The sequence below is a fragment of the Oculina patagonica genome, chromosome 8 (genome assembly GCF_052425735.1).
Source record: "Oculina patagonica isolate OP01 chromosome 8, crgOcupat, whole genome shotgun sequence".
Taxonomy (NCBI): domain Eukaryota; kingdom Metazoa; phylum Cnidaria; class Anthozoa; order Scleractinia; family Oculinidae; genus Oculina; species Oculina patagonica.
The window spans coordinates 32,636,600-32,657,908 of record NC_135765.1 but is presented as its reverse complement, the minus strand read 5'-3'; the positions used below and the strand labels follow the sequence as shown (position 1 = coordinate 32,657,908).

General features: G+C 39.8%; 4 protein-coding genes, 1 long non-coding RNA gene and 2 other non-coding genes across 8 annotated transcripts; 2 read left to right on the top strand and 5 right to left on the bottom strand.

Moving 5' to 3' along the window:
* Positions 1–115: 115 nt before the first annotated feature.
* Positions 116–3,559, bottom strand: LOC144662238 (mannose-P-dolichol utilization defect 1 protein-like). Its single transcript, XM_078523007.1, has 5 exons — positions 3,382–3,559; positions 3,137–3,202; positions 2,077–2,209; positions 1,114–1,318; positions 116–442 (listed from the first exon to the last, which is right to left on the bottom strand). The coding sequence occupies exons 1-5, from the start codon at positions 3,476–3,478 to the stop codon at positions 209–211; spliced, it is 735 nt and encodes a 244-aa protein (XP_078379133.1). The 5' UTR covers positions 3,479–3,559; the 3' UTR covers positions 116–208.
* On the bottom strand, positions 1,443–1,515 carry Trnal-uag (transfer RNA leucine (anticodon UAG)). The gene has a single exon. It is a non-coding gene; the product is annotated as a tRNA-Leu (tRNA).
* On the top strand, positions 1,612–1,684 carry Trnal-uag (transfer RNA leucine (anticodon UAG)). Its single transcript has one exon. It is a non-coding gene; the product is annotated as a tRNA-Leu (tRNA).
* Positions 3,560–4,762: 1,203 nt separating the features above from the next.
* LOC144662502 (uncharacterized) lies at positions 4,763–5,454 on the bottom strand. The gene is made up of 2 exons (XR_013572462.1): positions 5,134–5,454; positions 4,763–5,098 (listed from the first exon to the last, which is right to left on the bottom strand). It is a non-coding gene; the product is annotated as an uncharacterized LOC144662502 (long non-coding RNA).
* A 40-nt stretch (positions 5,455–5,494) lies between these two features.
* LOC144662501 (mannose-P-dolichol utilization defect 1 protein-like) lies at positions 5,495–9,551 on the bottom strand. Its single transcript, XM_078523314.1, has 5 exons — positions 9,418–9,551; positions 9,167–9,232; positions 7,944–8,076; positions 7,247–7,451; positions 5,495–6,271 (listed from the first exon to the last, which is right to left on the bottom strand). Exons 1-5 carry the CDS (start codon positions 9,512–9,514, stop codon positions 6,038–6,040), a joined length of 735 nt encoding a protein of 244 aa, XP_078379440.1. The 5' UTR covers positions 9,515–9,551; the 3' UTR covers positions 5,495–6,037.
* A 1,868-nt stretch (positions 9,552–11,419) lies between these two features.
* On the top strand, positions 11,420–14,868 carry LOC144662363 (LHFPL tetraspan subfamily member 6 protein-like). The gene is made up of 2 exons (XM_078523153.1): positions 11,420–12,200; positions 13,937–14,868. Exons 1-2 carry the CDS (start codon positions 11,819–11,821, stop codon positions 14,185–14,187), a joined length of 633 nt encoding a protein of 210 aa, XP_078379279.1. The 5' UTR covers positions 11,420–11,818; the 3' UTR covers positions 14,188–14,868.
* Positions 14,869–18,600: 3,732 nt separating this feature from the next.
* On the bottom strand, positions 18,601–21,291 carry LOC144662242 (DNA-directed RNA polymerases I, II, and III subunit RPABC5). 2 transcript variants are annotated; one of them, XM_078523011.1, is made up of 3 exons: positions 21,202–21,291; positions 20,893–20,990; positions 18,601–19,147 (listed from the first exon to the last, which is right to left on the bottom strand). In XM_078523011.1, exons 2-3 carry the CDS (start codon positions 20,985–20,987, stop codon positions 19,039–19,041), a joined length of 204 nt encoding a protein of 67 aa, XP_078379137.1. In that variant the 5' UTR covers positions 20,988–20,990; positions 21,202–21,291; the 3' UTR covers positions 18,601–19,038. The 2 variants fall into 2 exon arrangements, with proteins under 2 accessions (XP_078379137.1, XP_078379136.1); XM_078523010.1 differs by lacking the exon at positions 21,202–21,291 and having other exon boundaries at positions 20,893–21,019.
* Positions 21,292–21,309: the final 18 nt, after the last annotated feature.

Sequence of the window (21,309 nt, the reverse complement as noted above, 5' to 3'; positions counted from 1 at the left end):
TTCTTCTACCAAGTAGTACTTCTCGGAGTAAAAATGTTACATAGATAAACTGGGGCGAGCTTGGTACCCCTCCCCCCTACTTAGTAGAACTCATTTGATGCAAGACTCTTTTTACCCTGCGAATACAGCCGCTTTTCCGCGCGGAGAGTCGGCTGTATTCGCAGGCTAAACACTTGAATGAACAAGCAATTCGAAATTTGAATCTCTTCTAAGCTCTCTTCTTTTGTTCGTCACTTTTCACATTCCAGTAATAAAGAATCTGTGTAACCATGGTAACATTGAATATGGTGGAGATGACGAAGATCGTCAGCATGTACTTGTCCCCAGTCTCCTGCAGGGTTGTAAAGATGCGCGCGGCATGGGTAAACAGTAACATCAACACCATAACGAACGACAGTTGACCTGTATGGCCGTTACGGAAGTTGGTCGTGATCTGTGAAACCTGCGGATAAAGACATCCTGGTCAGCACGAATTGAATTTTAGTGTTAACCGTTTTTAAAAAGGATAGAAAACGACGAGCCTACATTAGTAAAAATTCAAAAAAACATTTTGTAATGAACCACTTTATCCGCCCCACCTTTTGTCAAAAACCATCTTCATTTCTTATCCTGAGCTCCTTTCCGTGTTTTTAAAGGGAAAGAGGGACTTTTTCACAGCTGTTTCAAGTTCTGACGGACAATTGCAAAATGGGTTTTCCCCCTAGAACATTTAAACTCGGAAAAAAACAATTGACCTTGCAAGAACGCGTCTTTCCAGCATTTTCCCGCCCTCAACACCGGTAGAAATTTTCCCGCGTTTGAGACCGGCTACATGATTTCCCGTCCTTGACACCAGATACAAGTTTTCCCGCGCCTAAATAACACTGGTAACATGTTTTAATTTCCCGCCCTTGGCACCGGATACATGTTTTCCCGCTAGTTTTCCTGATATCGGATACAAGTTTTCCAGAGCCCGTACTATGAATGGGTTTCTGCGTTATGTATTTGTTTGTTGTGATTGGTCATTTTTAAGACATTCTTAAGAAAACAGCTCTAACCGTACAGAACTTTTCTGACGTATTTGTTGTGAGTACAGCTTGTAGAAGATGAAAAAAGAAAATGTTGAAAACTTACCCTGCTTATGGTAAGAAAGAGGATATTAAGAGAAACAAGCTGAACCAGGACAGTAATGGGTGCTAGTCCAGATACCAGTACATAAACAATGGCGCCATATAGAAAGGGAAACATGGCAGCGGCCAACGGTCTGTGTGTGTAGTACAAAAACAAAATGACAAGCAAAGTGGTCTGACTGGCTTTAAAAAGGCTTTCACCCCATGTACTGAAAAAAAAAAAAGATTAAAAAAAAAGAAAATTAACTAATGCTTGTCTTCCAAGTGAGTCTTTATGTAGAAATATAGCATGATAAATTTTGCATTAACTGAAAAACTCGGAAAAAAATTCCGAGTACCAGATGGGATTTGAACCCACGACCCTCCGTGTTCTAGGACGGATGCTCTACCACTGAGCTACTGGGACTCTGTGGCGAGCAAGGGTGAAATGTGGGTCTATGACTATGTGACTGCGTGATGCGGTTCTAGTCAAGACCCACATTTCACCCTTGCTCGCCACAGAGTCTCAGTAGCTCAGTGGTAGAGCATCCGTCCTAGAACACGGAGGGTCGTGGGTTCAAATCCCATCTGGTACTCGGAATTTTTTTCCGAGTTTTTCAGTTAATGCAAAATTTATCATGCTATAATGCTTGTCTTGACATGTCAATTCGCTTTTAATATTTGCGATTAAAACGAGGCAAAATCTGCGAGCGTCGAAAGCAAGAGTCACTAGAGGGGTCTGGGTAATGCACATAAGACATTTTTTTAAATCCAAAAGCACTGAAACGCTATTTTCATCATTTTCATGGCGTATTTCTTTCGAAAAAAAAAATCAATGTCGTTCAAATGGGGATCATTTTCCTTACTATAAGCATTTTGTTTTAATTCTTGGGTTAAGATCTAGGCGGAGGTAAGTGTCTCGTCTTGCTTCTTGCTAGTTGCCGCCCTACATGCGAGGTAAATCAAAATGTGAGATTATTTTCAGTACCTGAACGGAAATCCTCTGGCTGAGCTGTAGCTAAATGTGGCTGTCTGTGTCATGAGCTCAGTGATGAAGGAAAGTAAGCTGAGGCCCTCCACACTGGAAGCTCGCAGAACCTTGATTATCTGAGGCAGCTTAACTAAAAGCATGTAAATAACGAGTATATTTCTGCACATTTAAGACTTAACGCAACTGGAAAAGTTGTAACGGTAAGGCGCGCTCCCGGGGGGGGGCACTCCCTTATTAGGCTTAACGGGGACGTGCGGCCCGATAGGGTATGGTTTTCAGGCTTTTTTGTCTTGAACGGGGTATATATTTCACCCATTTTTGTCTTAAACAGGGTATCTTTGCATGGACCAAAGTCAAACAGGATAGGCTTAATATATGCCTGTAGAGGTGTAACAAACCGAATTTTCACAAATTCTTCCGTATTACTGACTCACGTTGATTTCGGCATTGATACTTACCTTAATTCACGATCACAACAAGCCAGTGAGGTACTTGTTTATGTCTTATACGGGATATCAAAAATTGGCATTCTGTCTTAAACAGGGTAGGAAAATCAGAGGTTCGTGTCTTAAACAGGGTCAGGGTTTAGGAGGCCGGGCCGCACCTCCCTACCCGAAATTATGTCAAGTACCCCCCCCCCCCCCACGGGGGGGCGCGCTCCAAAGTTACGACTAGGAACGACAAGAGGGTCATGATCACCATGATCACTGACGTTGAAAGAACATATTTTCTGGTGGTGAATACGTGATCTACTTAAACGTAATGTTTCTCAATTATTATCGTACGGCAAATAAATAAACAAGTATTTTCCCAATCCAATTCTACCCTCCGTTGTTCCGCAGTCCAGTAAGGTCCTGCTCTCTAAATTAAATTATCATAAAAACATCGCGTGACTGGAGAGCTGTGGTGCTGTTGTCGAGTCACGCAAGCTGTTTCGACGCACTCGCCCGACTTGTGTTTGTATTTTTCCCCGTTAGTGTAAAAAAAAAACCTTCTGGACGCTCTTGAAGTATAATACTACTACTACTATACGACTTAGCATACAACGTTTACTTACCGATGGAAGCGAAAGTAACGATAAAATATCCCAGGCATTTACTGAGTGCAATCTTCAGACAAGCAACTGTGCGCATGAAAATAAAATACGCAACATTAATTAGTTAAATTCATGCCATTCTCACGATCACAGCAAAGGAAAGCGAAACGAGAGCACAATATGTCAATGCGCCACAAACGTGGCTTCATCAAAATTCATGATCAGTCTTCGATCTCTCGAAATTTATAGCCGGCCCCCAAGCCTACCGTGAAAGAAGTTCATGTTGACAAAGAATTCATCGTGGCAATATTTTGGAACGATAAAGAGAACCAGAGGTGTGAAGAAGAACTCGCCGACCGCCATATCAAACGAACACGTCAACAGGCCGTGAGTTACAGATGAACGGAAGGAAGTTTTTTTCCAAGAATACCGAGTGTATTACTTTTCTTTCTATGAATAAACAAAACAGTCACGAATTATGCACCTATCAATGTTAAGCCCGAGAGGGGGGGGGGGGGGGGTCGGGCAAGGGGTGGAGATTTTGACATTTTCTATAAAAAAAATGTCAAATTCCCCACCCCCGGGACAAAAAAATTGGTCAAAATCCCCATGAAATGTGGTCAAATGTCCTTCAAACCTTCATATACGACCCGAAAATCCCTACCCTGGGGCCATCACGTACGATCAAAATCCCTACCCTGGGGACCTACCTCACGATCAAATTCCCGTGGTTAGCCCGACCCCCCCCCCTCCCCCCCCCCCCCTCGGGCTTAACATTGATAGGTGCATTACCGCTGATCGATTCTAGGAGAAACATTTCTTCCGGTCTATTAGTAAAATTGCGTGACGGATCGCGTGACATGTGTACCGAGTTAAACTATTTTAAATCAGTTGGTGATGATCAAAATTAAAAGTCTGGAACGTGAGCTCGCCATCAAGTAAAAGCAGATAGAGTAAAAAATATAGTTTCAATTTTTCTTCAAATGTGCGCCATGCATAAACCCTTGACTGGGGTTGGCCAGGGTTTTAAGGGTAAGGGTGCAGGGGGTTATAAATTGGATATAAGGTATTTGAAAAAATGGGTTTGTGGTAGATCACTTTTTTATTTCTTGTGTAGGTGTATAATTATTTTGATTTCATTCATGAGAAAATTTTTGGGCCAGTATTTTTAAGGAAATTTTTGGTTGGTATGTTCCGTTTTGTTTTTGACCTCAATGCCAGAGAGTTACTTGTGAGACCCCTCCCCATTCATCTTAAAACAAAAATCCCTCCTCTGTTAACTAACCTGCTGGGGGTCTTTACAAAGGGGTCAAAATCCATGGCATTAGGGACGGACTGTCATCTCTTTGAGGGGGATGGGAAGTTGGGCAATTGTCCTGGGCAAGTTTTTTATTTTCATCTTCAGGTTGTACAATATATATTTTTTTTACTTATGGTTCCCCTTGTACGAATTTTTTTTCTGAAATTTTTTCTGTGCAGCAATTTTTTTGGGGAAATTGCCCAACCCCCCCCCCCCCCCAAAAAAAAAAAAAAAAAAATTGATCTGTCCCTCAGCACTACTGATCATGTTGATTAGCAGCACTAATCAATAAGTGTGAACATAAAAAAAAGATGCAAACATTGTGAGAAACTGCTACATAGGCAACATTTCACTCAAGAACCATCACGTTTATTAACAATGGAAAAACACTCAATTTTCTAACACTCTCTAAATAAAGTCCACACCTACCCTTAATTTTTTTAGATGGACTCTAACTGCTACAATACATGTAAATGTAGAAACTGTGCCTTTTAAAAACATACAAACCCTGAATTTTAAAACTCAGATTGCATTTTACACTGCCCTAGTCAGGCATTGCCATTTCCCATGCCATCGAAATTATGAAAACTGTATGGGGAAGGGAAATCTTATTGCATTCCTGCAAGTTCCTTAGTTGTGTTACTGGAAGTCTGTTTAATTACCTTTAGTAGTTTCACAGTGACCTATATAAGTTTTAAATATTATTATATTATATTACCTCTTTTATTATTTTAGACTCGCTCCAGGTTAAATGTAATACTGAACTTTCGTATGTAAACAAGAATAAAGGCATGACTGACTAGGGTCATTTAATTATCTTGGTGGACATCTTAGGGTTCATGTGTCATTCAAAGGCATAAGAGATTACCGTAATGATTCGATTTAGCGCCCGGGGCGCTTATTTACTTTTGGCACCTCGAGGGAGGGCGCTTATTCGAGACAGGGCGCTTATTCGGGACAGGGCGCTTATTTAATTTCTTAAGAAACAACCAAATGTATCTAACAATAACAGAAACTGTAACAGTTAGAAATTGTTTAAAGTTCAGTTAATTTTAAAATAATTGTTCATTTTAGCAGTAAATATATACATGAACTGTACGGCGAACGGTCAGGAGTTTATCTAGTTGACGTCAATGACTTTAGTATGGGCAGTTATCCACAATAGGGGCACTTATTAGAATAGGGGTGCTTATAAGAACGGGGGCGCTAATTAGAATGGGGGCGCTTATTGGAATAGGGGCGCTTATTTACAAAAACACATTCGAAGGGGGGCGTTTATTCGGAAGGGGGCGCTTATTGGAAGGAGGGCGCTAAATCGAATCATTACGGTACCCAAATTTTAATAATGTTAACTTTCTACTAGAATAACAAGTGAAAACCAAATATGTTATCTTAAAACTGGACGTCAAAGAATGATTCAAATAATTATTCACAATTAAGTTTTGGGGGATTAATAAATAAACTGTCCCCCATTAACCCAATAATTTAATACAGATTTTTAAAAATTTCAAGACTTGCTTGAATTTTATGCATCGTGCAACTGTGTAAACCAATGCTTTTCCCCTGAGAATCATAAAAAAAATAATATGAACATGTGTAACCCAAGACAAGACAAGATATGACTAGGCTTCCTTCTTCTTTAAGTCAGGCTTGACATTCCAGTAGTACAGAACCTGAAAGGTTAAGGTTGCATTCAGCGCCGTGGAAACAAGGAATGTAATCAGCATGACCTTGTCGCCAGTCTCTTGTATTGTGGTGAAGATGCGTGCTACCGCTCCCAGGAACAGCAACGCGACCATGATGAATGACAACTGGCCGGTGTGGCCATTACGGAAGTTGGTGACTATCTGTAAAAGCTTTAAGAAGAATGAATTGTAAATAAACATCTACACAGAGTCAATGCAGAGGTGTAGTAGGTAAATGGCTACTGTGACAGACTCAGATTGGAACCTCTGTCTGGTGCCATTTTGTTGTGTTCTTGGGCAAGACACTTTACTCTCAAAGTGCCTCTCTCCACCCACTGAATACAATTATTTGCCTACACCTAGCACTCAAGACAAGTGCAGATGCAAGCATAACAGCTTTTATTTTACTGTGAAAACAGCCTTGACGCAAGCATAAGCGCAAGCACAAGGATCAAAATTTTTCCCTTTCTTGTGCTTGAGCTTGTGCTTGTGTTCACGTTATGCTGTGTGAAAACAAGACGCAGCATAAGCACAAGGAAATTTCGACATCTGGCAGTGTCTGCCCACTTAAAGCTTTTGTTCTAGATTTTCCCACATCTGAGCATTTGAGCCTAGTAACTACGGTAGTAAACATCAAGTTCTTATGTTTGTGTTTGTGCTTTTGTCCACGTTTTTTTTTTTTTTTCACTTGGAACAAACTACTTATGCTTGTGCTTGTGTCGCTAGCAAAAACCAGGCTTAAAAGCTCAAAATTTTCAATTCTGCTTACTAGCTGTCATACACTTCTCTAATAATTATTGTTAGTTCTAAGAATTTGGCAATTCATGGAGACAATAGAGCAGTTTTCAATTGAGTGTCGTAAAACCAAAACCAAAGTAATTACTCTGGCCAATCACAAAGGACACAGACAATCCAGTGAACCAATCAAAACTCGAAGCAAATACATGTAGCTGGCACGATGCACGGGAAAACGTGCGCGAGCGAGTCACGATTGGTTTTGGTTTTAGTTCTGATTGGCTGAGAAAGTGGCGCAAGGTTTTTAAGCCAATCACTAAGCGTGGTTATGCAAAACCAAAGCAAACGCAATTTACTTTCGACACTCAAGTGAAAACCGCTCTAAAAAAAGTTTTAAACAATGACACTTACCCTACTGATGATAAGAAAGACTACGTTAAATGACATGAATTGCACCAAGACGGACATGGGGGTTAGACCAGACACTAGAACATAACAGATAGCACCGTACAGGAAAGGGAAGATGACGGCCGACAAAGGTTTGTTGGTGTAGTAAAAGTACATCATGACAAGAAGACAGGTCTGGATTGACATGAACAAACTTTCACCCCAAGCACTGAAATGCAAACACAACAATCAGAGCAATGAAGTGAATAACATTCTATTGCATTGAAAGCATTGGAGATAGGATTTGAACTAGACTGGCAGACAGCAAAACAGTGATAAATGGAAAAAAAATTTGTGTGCTGCATGGCACTTGTAAAAGTTACAAAGTTCTTGCTTATTGAGTAGTAAGTGCCATAAAAACGTATAATGGAAAAACAAATCTTTTTCCTCTCAAGATATAGACATGTATGCTTGACAACTAAAGTTTAGTTGCTAGTTGTCAGTGTCTGACATTTGCAGACTGCAGACTCAGAGTATCATCATGTTACCATTACCATTATTGAGAGCTAACCGTAAACAGGCTAGCCAGAGTGCTAGTCATGCTAACCAGAGTGTTATTCACGCCAACCTGTACTATTTAGGCTAACCGGAGTGAAAGTCTTCAAGTCTGCAGTTTGCAAATGTCAGACAACACTATTTTGTTAAGTAAATATATACTTACCTGAAAGGGAATGCCTTGGCAAAACTATATGTTGCAGTAGCAGTCATTGCCACCAGCTCAAGAAGAAATGACATCAAGCTCAGTCCCTCCACACTAGAGGCTTGTAAGATTTTGATAATCTGAGGGATTTTGACTGCAAAAACATAACATGGACAATTATATGAGTCAAATTCCCTTGGGTAATGTTTAACCCTATGGTCAACCCTGTGGCAAACCAGGCTAGAGGTGGGGATTATCCCCTGGGGCAGGGGAATCTTACCCCAGGGGGTTACTTGGGATTTCAAGTGACAGGGATGATCAAAGGATTATTTGGGGTGATATTCTAGGATAGGAAAATTTGGCAAGTATTTTTTTGGGGGGTGGCTTGATTTAAGTAGCGACTATTGGGGGTATTAAAAACAATTTAAAGATTTGTGGTAGTGCCTTGAAGGCTGCATAGTTCTGTGAATCAAGTATGAAAAAGGTGTTTTGCTATTATTTTATTTGTTTTTGTTGTGTTATACCATTCCCCCTTTCTGGAAATTAAAGGGTCAGAAATTCGGCATGGGATTTTTGGGCAGTTAATTTTTGGTCTAGGGATATCAGAGATTCCAACCCTTTTTAAAGGAAAATAGGGAGTATTTTTAGCGCTGAAGGTGTGCGCCTCTAGGGGGGTCTGGAAGCATGTTCCACTGGGAAATTTTGCAAATTTAGGTTCTCTCAAGTGCCATTTCCGGCAATTTGACATCATTTCTGAGTTATTCTATAAGGTCTTTATTATTTTCACAAACATTTTGGTACTTTTCTTTACTTTTGCTACACTCAGATCGCAAAAAGTACTAAAAATTAGCAATTTTTCTTTTGTTTTCAGAATTTCATGATAAATCGGGAGAATCTGATATAAATCGGGAGAGCGGGAGGCAACGCATCAAATCGGGAGACTCCCAATCAAATCGGGATGGTTGGAATCTCTGGGATATTTTGAGGTTTTGGGGGGGTTTTGTTGGGGGTCTTGATTGTGCCCCTATTCAAACAAACCGGTCACTTGAAATCCCAAGTAGCTCCCTGGGCACAAGGGGCAGGTCTCCATGTAACCCCTCCCCCCTGTATTTCCCAACATACCTTTGTGGAACGGAGGTCAACAACAGGGGAAAGCTGACAAAATATGCACAAAGCCTTTCACGGGTCGACAGATTAGACCGATGATTTCCGGTAAAACATTGAACAAATCTAATTTTACTTACTAATTGCTGATCCGACAACAATGCCATAACCCAAAACTTTGCTTACCGCAATCTTCAGACAAGCAACTGCAACATGAATAGAAACAAGATCTCTGCTTTAAAAAAAGTCAAATGAGCACAAAAGAATCCCGTTGAACAAAGGCCGGCCGGTCAAAATCGAAATTATACAAAAGTAATGGTGAAAAAAGAAGATTTATAGCGTCTCAACACAAAATGCAAGTAGAAGTCTGCAAATGTGATGTTTTACATACCGTGAAAGAAGTTAAAGTTGAGAAAGAATTCATCGTGGCAATATTTTGGGACGATGAAGAGAACCAGAGGTGTGAAGAAAAACTCGCCGACCGCCATCTTGGAGTCCACGTCAAAACGCCGGAAAGTACATCATATAAGAGGTCATGATCTCTCCACAGTGAATTGCGTCTTTGCCCTCACAAGACTAACCTGAGTATCAGGCCTTCCTAAGGGGAGGGGGGGTCACAACTCTCACGACCGGCTATGCTGTAAATGGCTGCAAAAGTCGTAGAACTGTCTGGATTAATTTGCCTCTATTAAAGCTAGGCAAATCCGGATCTTCACAAAAAGCGCTTTACAAGGATGGAAGGATTTCCAAAATGGGGAGTCGAACCACAAGCCTGAGAAGCCCACAAGGTCCGACAAGAGAGCAGAACTTGAAAGTCTGCGTGGCTGGTGGCCTTTTGTCGCGAACCATGCGAACCACCGTATGACGGTGAGCAAAGCTGAAAACAAGCTAAAGAAGCAGTTTTTTCAACAAAAGCATCGGTAAAATCATCGAGCCACAACTGATTTTTAACGAACAACCCGTTACATTGGCCCCAGTCTTTGGTCTGTTTCAACCACCGAAGGTATTCTTTTTCAAAGTTTTTAAATCTGTTTTTAAATCTCTGGTATGCCATCTACGTGTGACTGACGTCACCTGTCTAAAGCCAAGGAACTAGGGGATCTTGTTTGTGCTCGGGTTAAGGATTTGGTCAGTCCACATTTTTGCCTGAGAAATTCAGAGGCCACTCAAGAATTCAAGCCCGCCAGGATATTGTCGAGCCCCCTTTTTTAAATATACACATGAAAAGAACATCTCTCAGCTCTGAGCTACAACAAATAATCATGAAAAAAATATCTAGACTATCTAGTGTGGAGAACTTAAAAACTCGAAGGTCCAAAACTATAAAACTTAGTGCACGAATATTGTAAAACATTCAAGTAAAGATAAAAAAAATACTAATCTGAATTTCCTTATTAGCAGGGTCAGTATTATTATAACCTCAAAAAGTATTTTTACAGAGAATCTTTTTACCTAAGCTACTCTTATTAAACTTTAAGTCTGACTTTTTAAGTAAGCATTATGATTTAGGTGAACTGAAGTGGTAAGAGGAATTGGGCACTCAGTGAAGGCTGATTAAACAGTCGCAGCCGTGCTTAAGAATCGTGGGAGCCACCATCTTGAATAGCTTGACACTCAATCTGATAGGAACGCCACGGTTGGTACTAGGTTTCCAGTTAAAAATGCAACAGAATTTAAGGCCCGAGTCAGGCCTGGGCGGAGAAAGGCCTCGCGTGAAAGTTAATTGCATTTAATCAGCCTTTCACTTAGGTTTCCCTGAGTGAGTCCTTAGTTTAGTACATTAAAAAATTGTCAATGAAAAAAATTGTCTCGTACGTAAAAAAAAAACATGTCACTTCTCTTATCTATCAGGTCCTTCACATAATACGACAAAACAAGATTCTATAGCGAGATCAATGGCTTAACTCTAATTTCTCAAAATTTCTCTTGAGTCCGGAAAGGAGTTTCCCTTCGGGTACAATAATCCAGCTAAATCTTAGCCGATCTTTCCAGAGGTATGCTTTTTTAATCTCGGAATTTCCTTTCGATTTGAAGATGAATTCTTATGCAATAATCAAAATTAACAACATAGCCCCTTTAAATAATCTAGAAAATCGTAAAAATGATCAAGACTTAATTTCTCCACGTAATGTCAATGCACTGTGAGGGAGGCAAGTCTTGAGAATTAAGGAAATGATCTCCTTTTTCCAAATTTTTTTCGCCTTAAAACTATCCCGTGATTCTCGCCGTGATCACCCAAATAGCAATCTCTTGTATCGGAAATACAGAGCTGTTATCAACATATCCCCGACTGTTATCTACAGATAAATGTGTTCACAATGGTACAAAAACCTCAGATTTCTGTGCCTATTTTTCTCAGTCACTCAAGCACGAAACCCATTTGAAGTACTTAGCTCACACGTGTAACTATGTAGCGTATTAGCATAATCGCATTTTTTCCAGTATTCGAGATCGATTGCCGTTTACAAATCACAACTGACAGAAGATTTGATGTAATTTGAAAAACACAAACAAGAAACGCGATATCAGTTGACTTACAGCAATCGTCACCGTGTTCAGAGGCGTCGAGGTACAGACCGCAAAAAAATTCAATTTTGCCAATGTTTACCCCTTACGAATCAATTCAATTTGGGCGGATGTGATTAAATCTGTCGAAGAGCTTCGGAGTTTCCTGCTGTTTTTAGCCCAAACAAGCTTCACGAAAGAAGACGACGCAATTTCGTAAACATTTCGACTGGCAAACTAGAGCGAACAGGTGTTAATTTGTCAGCGAAGTCCATTTTAAAGTAGCCATGTCGCACAATTTGACAACAACTGGTTTCTTCTGGGTTACGCTCTCCGTTCTAAGCGCGCTGTTAGCTTCTACGGGATATTTTCTCCCGTATTGGATAGAAGGGAACATCTACAACACTACAGTTTATTTGGGTGTATTTCGCCGCTGTAACTTCTTGATAAAAGGAAAAGATGGGCTTTCATCCATTCAACGAGCTTGCGGCAGGTACGCAAGTTTTCAAGACATTCCTTCCGAAGCATGGAAAGCTTGTACTGTTATGATGGGAATCGGTTGTGGGTTTTTATTGCTCGTTGCTTTGACAGCCATATTGTCCTGCTGTTTAAAAGACATTGTTACAAAAACTTCTGCACGAGTTGGAGGCGCGTTTCAATTTTTGGCCGGTAAGTATGCGCTATGGACAAACACAAATGTGCTAAATTTAATTTAAATTAATTACATAGGTGCCGAAATACTTAGAGAACAATTTCAAACCCTTAAGTCCAACACCTCGCGCAGTGGTTTGTTTGCTTTTTTAAATGGTTTTCTGTTTGGGCTTTACAAGTATGTTCTTATCTACAACGATGAAATATGACTTATCAAATGACAAGTATCCCTTTTGGAAACGTGTCTTTTGTCTAGTGTTGTAAATCTACACGCACAATTAACTTCAAAAGTTTGCAAAGTTCATCACACAAGATTATGTCTTAGGTAAACCATGTCAGTCAACGAATTAAGAGAAAAAACACGAAAGCATCTTCCTAAATACAAAAACTGCGAGTATATGTTACAAATCGGAGTAAAAAGAAAACGCTTTAATTCACTCTTCTCACTTCTTGCAAGTTCTAATAACTCAGCAAATTACAGTGAAATTTATTGTGTGATTTGAACAATGCCTATTAATTTTAAGGCCGCCGCCAAGTTCTTTAGGTAGAGGTCACAACCACATTATAAATTCCCGTAAAATTAGCAAGGGTTTAGTTCACAAAGAGATTGATTTAAATTTAATCCTACTTCAAAAGAAAACAAATGTTTTTTATTTCGTCTGCTAACATTGAGTAGTTCGCTCCAACGACGAAACAGATAGTTTTTGTCATTCGTGAGTTATGACTGAAATGTGTGGGTCATTTAGCTGACCACAGGAAACTGACCTACTAATCGTGTTGAAAAGGAAAGTTTTTGTTTTATAAACAAAGCTTTGTTTTTCCGCTTTTGAAATTCTAGCCAATAAACACAGGTGATACTCTCCAATAGCGAGCGTTTTTATTGTTTCCACAACGAAGATCATTGATTTGTGATGAAAATAAACGCTACCGTGTCCGACTTAAACGCGAAGGGAAGGAAACGATTAGAAAGCTTTCAGGTTTAAAAGCCTGCCGCTTTGAAGGTCAAAATACTTCTCAATATTACCCTTTTTTTCTTTACTACCGATAGGAACCCAGTAAATTTAACTTAAAAAATTAACATTTTAAATTTGAAATATAAGTTAAACGGAAACAACATTCCAGAAAACAATTTATAAATACTTGGCATTTCTTAGGTCTAACGACTTTTCTAAACAAAGACCTCTTTTCCGTCATTTTCTTCGCCACAAACAGCGCCTACATATGAGACAAAATTAAAATTTGTCTAATTTTTATTTTAAACTAAAAGCCAAAAAAGCAAATGCATCGCGTATTTTAACTAACTATATACTCTACATCAAAAGTCCGTTAGAAGTGATTCAATTAACTTAATAATTTTAAAAGCTGCCACGCATACGAACGATTATGCAGCTTCGACCTCAACAAAAGTCCTAACGATGATCAAAAGCCAGCTTCTTCTTTGTCTTGACGTACAAACAGTTGCTCACGGCCCAACTTAAAGAGCTGTCTGGAGTCTAGTGATGAGAATTCGTATGTTGACATCGGCGTTTGAAAGGCTTACAGAACTACAGCTTTGGCGAAATTTTTTAACTTACATCACTGTACTGTTCAATCTTCCAACGCGTTTTGCCCAAGCCACATGTACGCTATGCAGACCTACTTTATTGGCCAACTCCTGTGAAACGGCAAACGTTATTGCGAAATCACGGATTTGGAACTAAATTTTAGGTACACTTAATTAGTAAAACACTGACTTTATTTTCTTTAATTTTCAGGCTTCCTTCTAGCAATATCCTGTGGTATTTACCCATCAGGCTGGGGAAGTGTTGAATTCAAGCAAGCTTGTGGAAACGATGCTAATTTTTACAAGCTGGGCCACTGTAAATTGAGCTGGGCGTTCTTTGTGTTTGTGGCAGGGGCTGGCGCCGCCTTTATTTGCGCAATTTTGTCGACACGAGGGGGAAAACAAAAGAAGAGGTCGTATTCACGAACTAATATCGAGAGATCGAACAGTTTTTTGGTGTAATAAGCAGCACATCACTTTGAACCTGAGCCTGAAGAAGCTGCGATGGAGAAATATCCACGAGACGTTTTATACCAACAACTGATGTCACACCTCACCAATCACTACACAACGCAAACAGCGAAATGAACCAATCAGAAATCAGAGCCAACACCGTGTAACTTGTGCGAAGCGCGGGAAAACGCGCTTGCAAGTCATGATTGGTTTTGGTTTGGCGTCTTATTGGTTGAAAAACACGTTTCATATCCTTTTCCGGTATCTATTCAGAGCTAACGTCAGAGCTACGATATCGTTTTTCTGTCCAATCAGGTGACTCAAACCAAAACCAGTCGACGTGACTTCGCTCACGTGGTTTCCCGCGTTTACAGCCGGTGGCACGTTTTCCCGCGCTCGGGCGCTGGTTTCCCACCGTGGACGCCTTGACCAGTCAAATTGGGCTTTTGCGGAGATTTCTGATTGGTCCGTTGCAATATTCGCAGATGAAGGAATGGACTTTGAGATTTCAGTATTAGAAAAGATATAAAACGCTCTGTATACGGGTAATCACAGTTATCACCAAGACAAATGGTAGCGAAAAGTAGCAAAACCCATGAGCAAAATAGAAAACTTGTTACAACACGTAGACGGTCTATTAAAGTCACTTTGTAAACACTTAGATACAACTCTTGTACTCCTGATGTACACTTAATAAAAATATCAACCGTTACCTTGGCTCTATGTGTGCTTGTAGCCAACGACACTTATTTGATTAGCAACTTCAGACTTCCTGGAAGTTGATTTAGATAAATAAACCGCAAAGCAACTTTTGAAAAGCTGATCTTTGAGCGTTAGCTTTTCAACGGAGCAAATATTCGAAAATATGTGGTTCGATAAATGGATACTCTCGAAACATCATCAGCTTTTCAAAATTCGCTACGGCGGTTTATTTACCTTGATATCAACTTTGCAGTTGATAATCAACTGTTTCGCTTGCGTGCCGACACAGCACAACAATTTCTTTGATTTGAGAAAATTAAGACTTCACTTTTAACGCGATTTAATTTCTCAATGATCAATCAAAAGTCTCTATTTCGGGTTGTTCATATTTCTTAACAATGCATCAACTCTGCAAACAGACTGTCCTTTTCTTCCCCCCCTCTCCTTCGTTACAGGTAGACGGCGAGAACACCAAGAGAACGTTTGACCCTTAACACCGCTCTCTTGCCAAAGCTCATGTGTTTATATCGACAATTTCGTCGGCGAAAGTTATCGATCTTCCCAAGCCTGCCACATTGATAAGGGTCCGTTGCCTAGGCCTGTTCCGGGTGTTCGGTTTATAGTTGAAGAACGGCGAGTGGAAAGAATGGCAAGGAGTTTGGGTTAATGGTAGAAGGCGAGAAAAAGCCCTCGCTCTCTTATACTACCATTCTCGTCCCCATAGCCCTTTCGTTTCTCTTAGCCGGCTGCGCCTTGGCACGAGAAAACGAAGTACTCTGGAGAGGGTCCTGAAGGGGGGGGTTCTAAATCCCATTTCCCAGCCAAAATTTTGCCTAAATCCCATTTCCCAGCCTATTTTTTGCTCAAATCCCAGTTCCAGCAGTGAAATTTTTGGTAAATCTCAGTGCATGAAAAATCAAGGCTCAAACGCACAATACGTGCAGTAACTGTGTTGTTTTAATTGTCCCAAATCCTGTTTTTATTTCTGCTAGTTGAAATTGGTAAATCCCTTTCGTTTTCTGAAATTTCAACTCAACACATCCGTATTAACGTTTTCTCCAGTTCTTTGAGTGAGCAGTTCAGAGGAATGTCTTATTCACAATTTTCCGTGTGTGTTACTAGGTTAGTAGAGGAATTGCCGTCACATGTTTCGTCCAGTCTCGTACCTCGAGTCTCCGTTCCATACTGCGCAATCTTGACGTCACGAGCGACTCTCAAAAGCTCCGTTGCAAGATTGATTTTGATTGATTTTAAAAACAATAAAATGGCCGTAAGTAAACACCAAGAAGATCGTTGAGTCATGATTTTTAAAGCTAAGCATGCGCAATTCAACCGGAAGTCCGATATTGTTGGACTTCCAATCAGAACCTTCCAGGCTCGCTCGTTTCCAGATCGCTGTTCAAAGGGAACGACGACCCTGGGTACGAGGATGTGTTTCGCCCATATTGGATTACGCTAGTTGGAGCATGCTCAGTCATAGCTGTTCCGCTGAGTAACTAAATCACCGACAGGAAAATTGACCGCTACTTGAAAGACACTTGCGTGCAGGCGTTCGTTTCGTTTCAGAGTTTTCAACATTGTAACTATGCCTTGAGGAATATTAATGAGCCTGAAATATATGTTTTTTTCGTGTACTGACGTGCTTCCCATTCCCATTTTCTGGTTGTGAATCCCAGTCCCAGTGACCCAAATCCCATTTTCCCAGTAAAAGCATGTGCAAATCCCAGTAAAAATAGGCAAATCCCAGTTCCCATTTTACCCCTTCAGGACCCTCTCTGGAGACACAGGATTTCCAGTCCTACCTTATTGTAGGAGATTAACGCTTGTGTTAATAAAGGTATTTGAAATTAACTTGAATTGAAGGAAAAGTTACTTTCTAATAAAGGAAATTAATGCGAAAGAGGGGGAAACATTTCAAAATGAAGGAAATTAACGCGACAAATACAAAAGAAAAAATCTTGTTGAGACAACAGGAAAACGTTTTAATATTTCAACACTGCGTATAATCCTTAAGGTAAGGGTTTAGCGAAGGGATCTAGCCGCCTGGAGCATTCTTCACAGTTTCAGTAGTACCGGTAGATTTCCACACTGATGAAATAATGCCTTTTCCTAAGAGCCAAAGACGTCTGGACTGTATCGAGAAATTGGAGCCAACTGGCAAAATAATGGAAATAAAGGTCATGGAAATTAACGCTCCACTTAATTAACGGTGCGGAAATTAACGTTAACAAAACTTAACGCGACTTAAAATAACACGATTTTTTGAAATTCGCGTTAATTTCATGAAGGTTAGTTTCCTATAATAAGGTAGATTCTAGGACTTTCGGTCTTCATGTATGCACCGCAGTCATGATGTTTCAAAAGAATGTATGAGTCGTTACGTTTTTGACTTCCATTTAGGAATTCTTTGTTCCAAACAGCCAATCCAAAAAAAAATCGAACTGATTAATTCAAAAATCTTATTTCCCCAGAGCCCTTTGTTTTCTCGTGCCAAGGCCCAGCCGGCTAAGAGAAACGAAAGGGCTATGGGGACGAGAATGGCCTTCTACCCCACACCCGTCCTCTACTTTTTCGCTCGCCTTTTTCCCGCAGCTCCCCAACTAACCAAACGCCTGAAACCTGCAAGTGGACTCTAAGGCCCCGTCCACACTGACCCGGGTAAATTTGAAAACGGAGAAATTTGAAAACGCCGCGTAAAATGTTTTCCGTCCACATTAACCCGGGTAAATTTGAAAACGATACGCTTCATTAGTGAGTAAAAGTAAAAGTAAAGTCTTTATTTAACGAGGGTAGCACTAAAATAACATAAAAAATACTAACAAACCAGTGACCCTCTAAAATTATTTACAATAAAATATAAAAATACACTATTTCACGCTCAAAGTCCAAACGCTCATTGGTGAGCGTTTTTGAAAAGCTCCGTTTTCGGTGACCGAAAACGCCGTTTCAGTGTGGACGGTTGGCCTAACCGGAGAAAAAAAGATGCGTTTTCAAATTTACCCGGGTCAGTGTGGACGGGGCCTAAGAAAAACACAGGACCAGTTATTTACATGTCATTGAATAAGAATGTCATGCCTTGTTCTACACAGCGTTCCCACAAATGGCCCTGAATTCCGTAGTTGCTCCTAAACAGGCTGTTAAACAGGCACGTGGTATTTTCTAGCGGTCTTTATTTCTCCAAACTGGAGATGGGATCGATCGTTGTGGATGTCTAACAAAGTCATTCAATGATGTAATGTATATGAAATGATTCATATATGAACTGCGGATATATATGAGAGTGATAAATGATCGTCGCAGTGAATTTCCAATTTAAGCAATTGGAATAAAGAAGCCTGAAAAAAATTCAGGGCTTCAACGGGATTCGAACCCGTGACCTCCGCGAATACCGGTGTGATGCTCTACCAACTGAGCTATTGAAGCCACACATTGGGAGCAAGGTCAATTGTGAGTTCATATTTTCCCGTGAGAGGAGTGAAATGATGTAATGTATATGAAATGATTCATATATGAACTGCGGATGTATATGAGAGTGATAAATGATCGTCGCAGTGAATTTCCAATTTAAGCAATTGGAATATTCTTTATTCCAATTGCTTCTTTATTCCAATTGCTTAAATTGGAAATTCACTGCGACAATCAATTATCACTCTCATAGTCATTCAAGCAGGCATCTCTAAGTTCAATCCACTTGCAAACAAAGGTAAAGTGAGCAAAAGATAGCAAAAAGATAACTTCTAACAAAAAGTTACTCTTTTATTACACTAACACTATAAAATACAACCACTTTGCTAAGAACAACACAAGTCAACAGCCGTACTTTCAAAGAGTAGCTTACAACGAACCATATGTGTAAGTAAGAATGAAAATTTAATGCTGATCAAAGAAATTTTCATTGCTTAATTACCTACAAATGCAATCAGAGACCAGAGGCAGAGAGTGGCTTCTGATTTGCTGAGTTAAACAATCCAACAGAAAGAAATAAATAGAACAAAAAAAGTAGTAACAACAGTACATGATGAATTTCAGAGCCAGTTCCTGCTAAGATCTCAGTAAACTGCACTACCCTTAAAAAAAGACGTTTGTGCTGCTACATGCATCATCTTCCATCACAACTTCCAACCAAACTTGTATTACAATCCAACATCACTGTACAGTTTATTTTTCAAGGGGAGCATAATTTAACAGTTTTTCGATCAAGTCCACGTGAGAAAGAAGCATTCTTCGACAACAGTACCTCTTTAGTCCCAGGGCATCAAGCGCATCTCTAGATGGATAAAAGACAAAGTAAGATCATTAGATAAACTCGAGTTACAGGCTTTGTTTATGAGCTTAATTATTTTACAGCTCTGAAAAGTAGGAACTGGTAAATAATGTTCGCAGTACTAAACAGGGCCAAAAAGCTTGTGACTTTAAAAACTATCTTGTTTGAATCATATCTACCCTTAGACAAGAAGAGCCTCCTTGAATTTTTGCCAAAATACCAGTTAATAATAATGATAAGAAGAAGAATAAGAATAACAACTTTATTTAAACACGGTAAAAAAGTTTAAAGTTAAAAGCTTGTGAGCCCGTGTACAAATTCAAAATGTAAAAAGACATATAAAAAGACATCCTAAAAATATTGAGAAGATAGAAAATATGTTATAATAACAATTTAAAAATTCAATAAAATTTAAAAACATCATCGTTCAGTCTGACAGTCTGCGCGGATAACGCCTTAAAGCTAAGATTGTTTTGCGCAAAGGTTTAGCAAGGAAAACTAGATTGAGCCACACTGATTTCCTGGTGGCAACAACTACTGCATAAAGAAAATACAGGACTTTGGCAGGGACTTTTCCGTGTCTAAACCCAGAAAGAGTTAAGACTATGGCAGGCCCTTCTTGTAGGGAATTCCTTTTTTCTGGCACAGGGCTAATAAAGTGCTGTCTGATCACCTGGGACAAGTATAGATTTTCCCGCTGGGCAAGTGACTTTTCAAGCTCACTTTTCCAATGGGCAAGGACCCAGGCAAGTCATCTGCCAAAAAAGTAAACTAGTCTACTGAAGGCAAACATGCATCTGTCCCGGGGAAGTAACATTTGAGAGCTGCATGTCTGAAGGGCAAGGTAGAATTCAAGATTTTTTCAAAACCTGCTGACAGTCCCAAATGTCCACTATTTTGACATGCAAAATAGTGGGAAAACACATCCACACTCTGGGATCGAGATATGTTCAGAACATCTTCGGAATACCTCGGACGTCCTTGGAAAACTTCGGACATGGTCGTATCATCTTTGGAAATCCTGGCACTCTCAGGATAAAAATGTCACACCTTTGACCCAGAAAAAGTTGGCAGGTATATAACTCTTTTAAAAACACCCTATTGTATCTTTGGCATGTCATGTACTGAGAATGCACCCTGGAATCTTTGAAAATCAGAGGAATCTAGAATGCAATGGCAAAAAAAACTTTCTAGTTTACCACTTAGGCCATCCCGTTTTTTTCTCTGTTTAGCGTCATCCGACCAACCCAGATTTTCGCGTTTTCAAAAAAAATGTTATACAGAAGGTAATGAAGGCAATGACACATTATTTTAAATAATAGTTCATCCTTTTTACGCTGTTCTCGCTTGAGTTTAACCTCTACGTCGATTTTTCCTTCCTCCATTGCCGCCATGTTGACTTTGTAACTATGTCTTCTTGTTTCCAGGCTCCATGATATTATGCTGAGGTACCGGGCCTCCTAGTTCCAGACTCCTTATCCACTTTTTTTTTGTTTTTTGTTTTAATTCCGACCGACCAACCCAAAATCAGAAGGAAAACACATACAACGATAAACAGAAAAAAGGGGATGGCCTTATTCCAAACCATCCCAGACAATTTAAGCCATCTACATTTTCGTGATTTCAAAAGTCGAGGGCGGTTAGGAAATAACCAGATCCCTTATTATCTGGGATGTTTCTGACATATGAATACCAGGCTTAAATCATATTCTGTTTTGACGTTCATTTCATGTGAAAACTATACTCACCCCTCTGTGTACTCCGCTTGCAGTAAGCCAAGATAAGATTCCCACTTGTTCCCGATCACTTTCCCACACGTAAAACAACGAATTGGAATAATCATGATCTTCAAAGAATTCGAGAACAAATAGGAACGTCAGTAAGCTTATATATATCGATCAAAGAACTCGAGACGTTAGACTCTGCACGTGGAAATGACAGGAAATCAACACGATCAAAAGCGCTGCAAAACGCACTAAAAAGCTATAAAAACTACATAGCGACGCACTCAAAAGATCAAAATATCAATTACTTTGAAAAGAAAGTTATCAATTTACCTTCTACGACCACCAAACTATGAAAATTACAGAAAATATCGAAGCAATTCTTCGTTTGCTTCGAAAGGCACAAAACGTCATTTGCAAGGCGCTAGATTCCAGTGTCTC

What these genes read in the sequence shown, in the direction of transcription:
- LOC144662238 (XM_078523007.1), bottom strand. Translation starts at nt 3,478, where the DNA reads ATGGCGGTCGGCGAGTTCTTCTTCACACCTCTGGTTCTCTTTATCGTT. An exon ending in CGTTACTTTCGCTTCCATCG is followed by an intron (nt 2,210 to 3,136) that starts GTAAGTAAACGT and finishes ACATGCTTTTAG; the next exon opens with TTAAGCTGCCTCAGATAATC. An exon ending in TCTTTCTTACCATAAGCAGG is followed by an intron (nt 443 to 1,113) that starts GTAAGTTTTCAA and finishes CTTTATCCGCAG; the next exon opens with GTTTCACAGATCACGACCAA.
- LOC144662501 (XM_078523314.1), bottom strand. Translation starts at nt 9,514, where the DNA reads ATGGCGGTCGGCGAGTTTTTCTTCACACCTCTGGTTCTCTTCATCGTC. An exon ending in TGTTGTCGGATCAGCAATTA is followed by an intron (nt 8,077 to 9,166) that starts GTAAGTAAAATT and finishes ATGTTTTTGCAG; the next exon opens with TCAAAATCCCTCAGATTATC. An exon ending in TCTTTCTTATCATCAGTAGG is followed by an intron (nt 6,272 to 7,246) that starts GTAAGTGTCATT and finishes TTCTTCTTAAAG; the next exon opens with CTTTTACAGATAGTCACCAA.
- LOC144662363 (XM_078523153.1), top strand. Translation starts at nt 11,819, where the DNA reads ATGTCGCACAATTTGACAACAACTGGTTTCTTCTGGGTTACGCTCTCC. An exon ending in CGCGTTTCAATTTTTGGCCG is followed by an intron (nt 12,201 to 13,936) that starts GTAAGTATGCGC and finishes TTTAATTTTCAG; the next exon opens with GCTTCCTTCTAGCAATATCC.
- LOC144662242 (XM_078523011.1), bottom strand. Translation starts at nt 20,987, where the DNA reads ATGATTATTCCAATTCGTTGTTTTACGTGTGGGAAAGTGATCGGGAAC. An exon ending in CAAGCGGAGTACACAGAGGG is followed by an intron (nt 19,148 to 20,892) that starts GTGAGTATAGTT and finishes TTATCCATCTAG; the next exon opens with AGATGCGCTTGATGCCCTGG.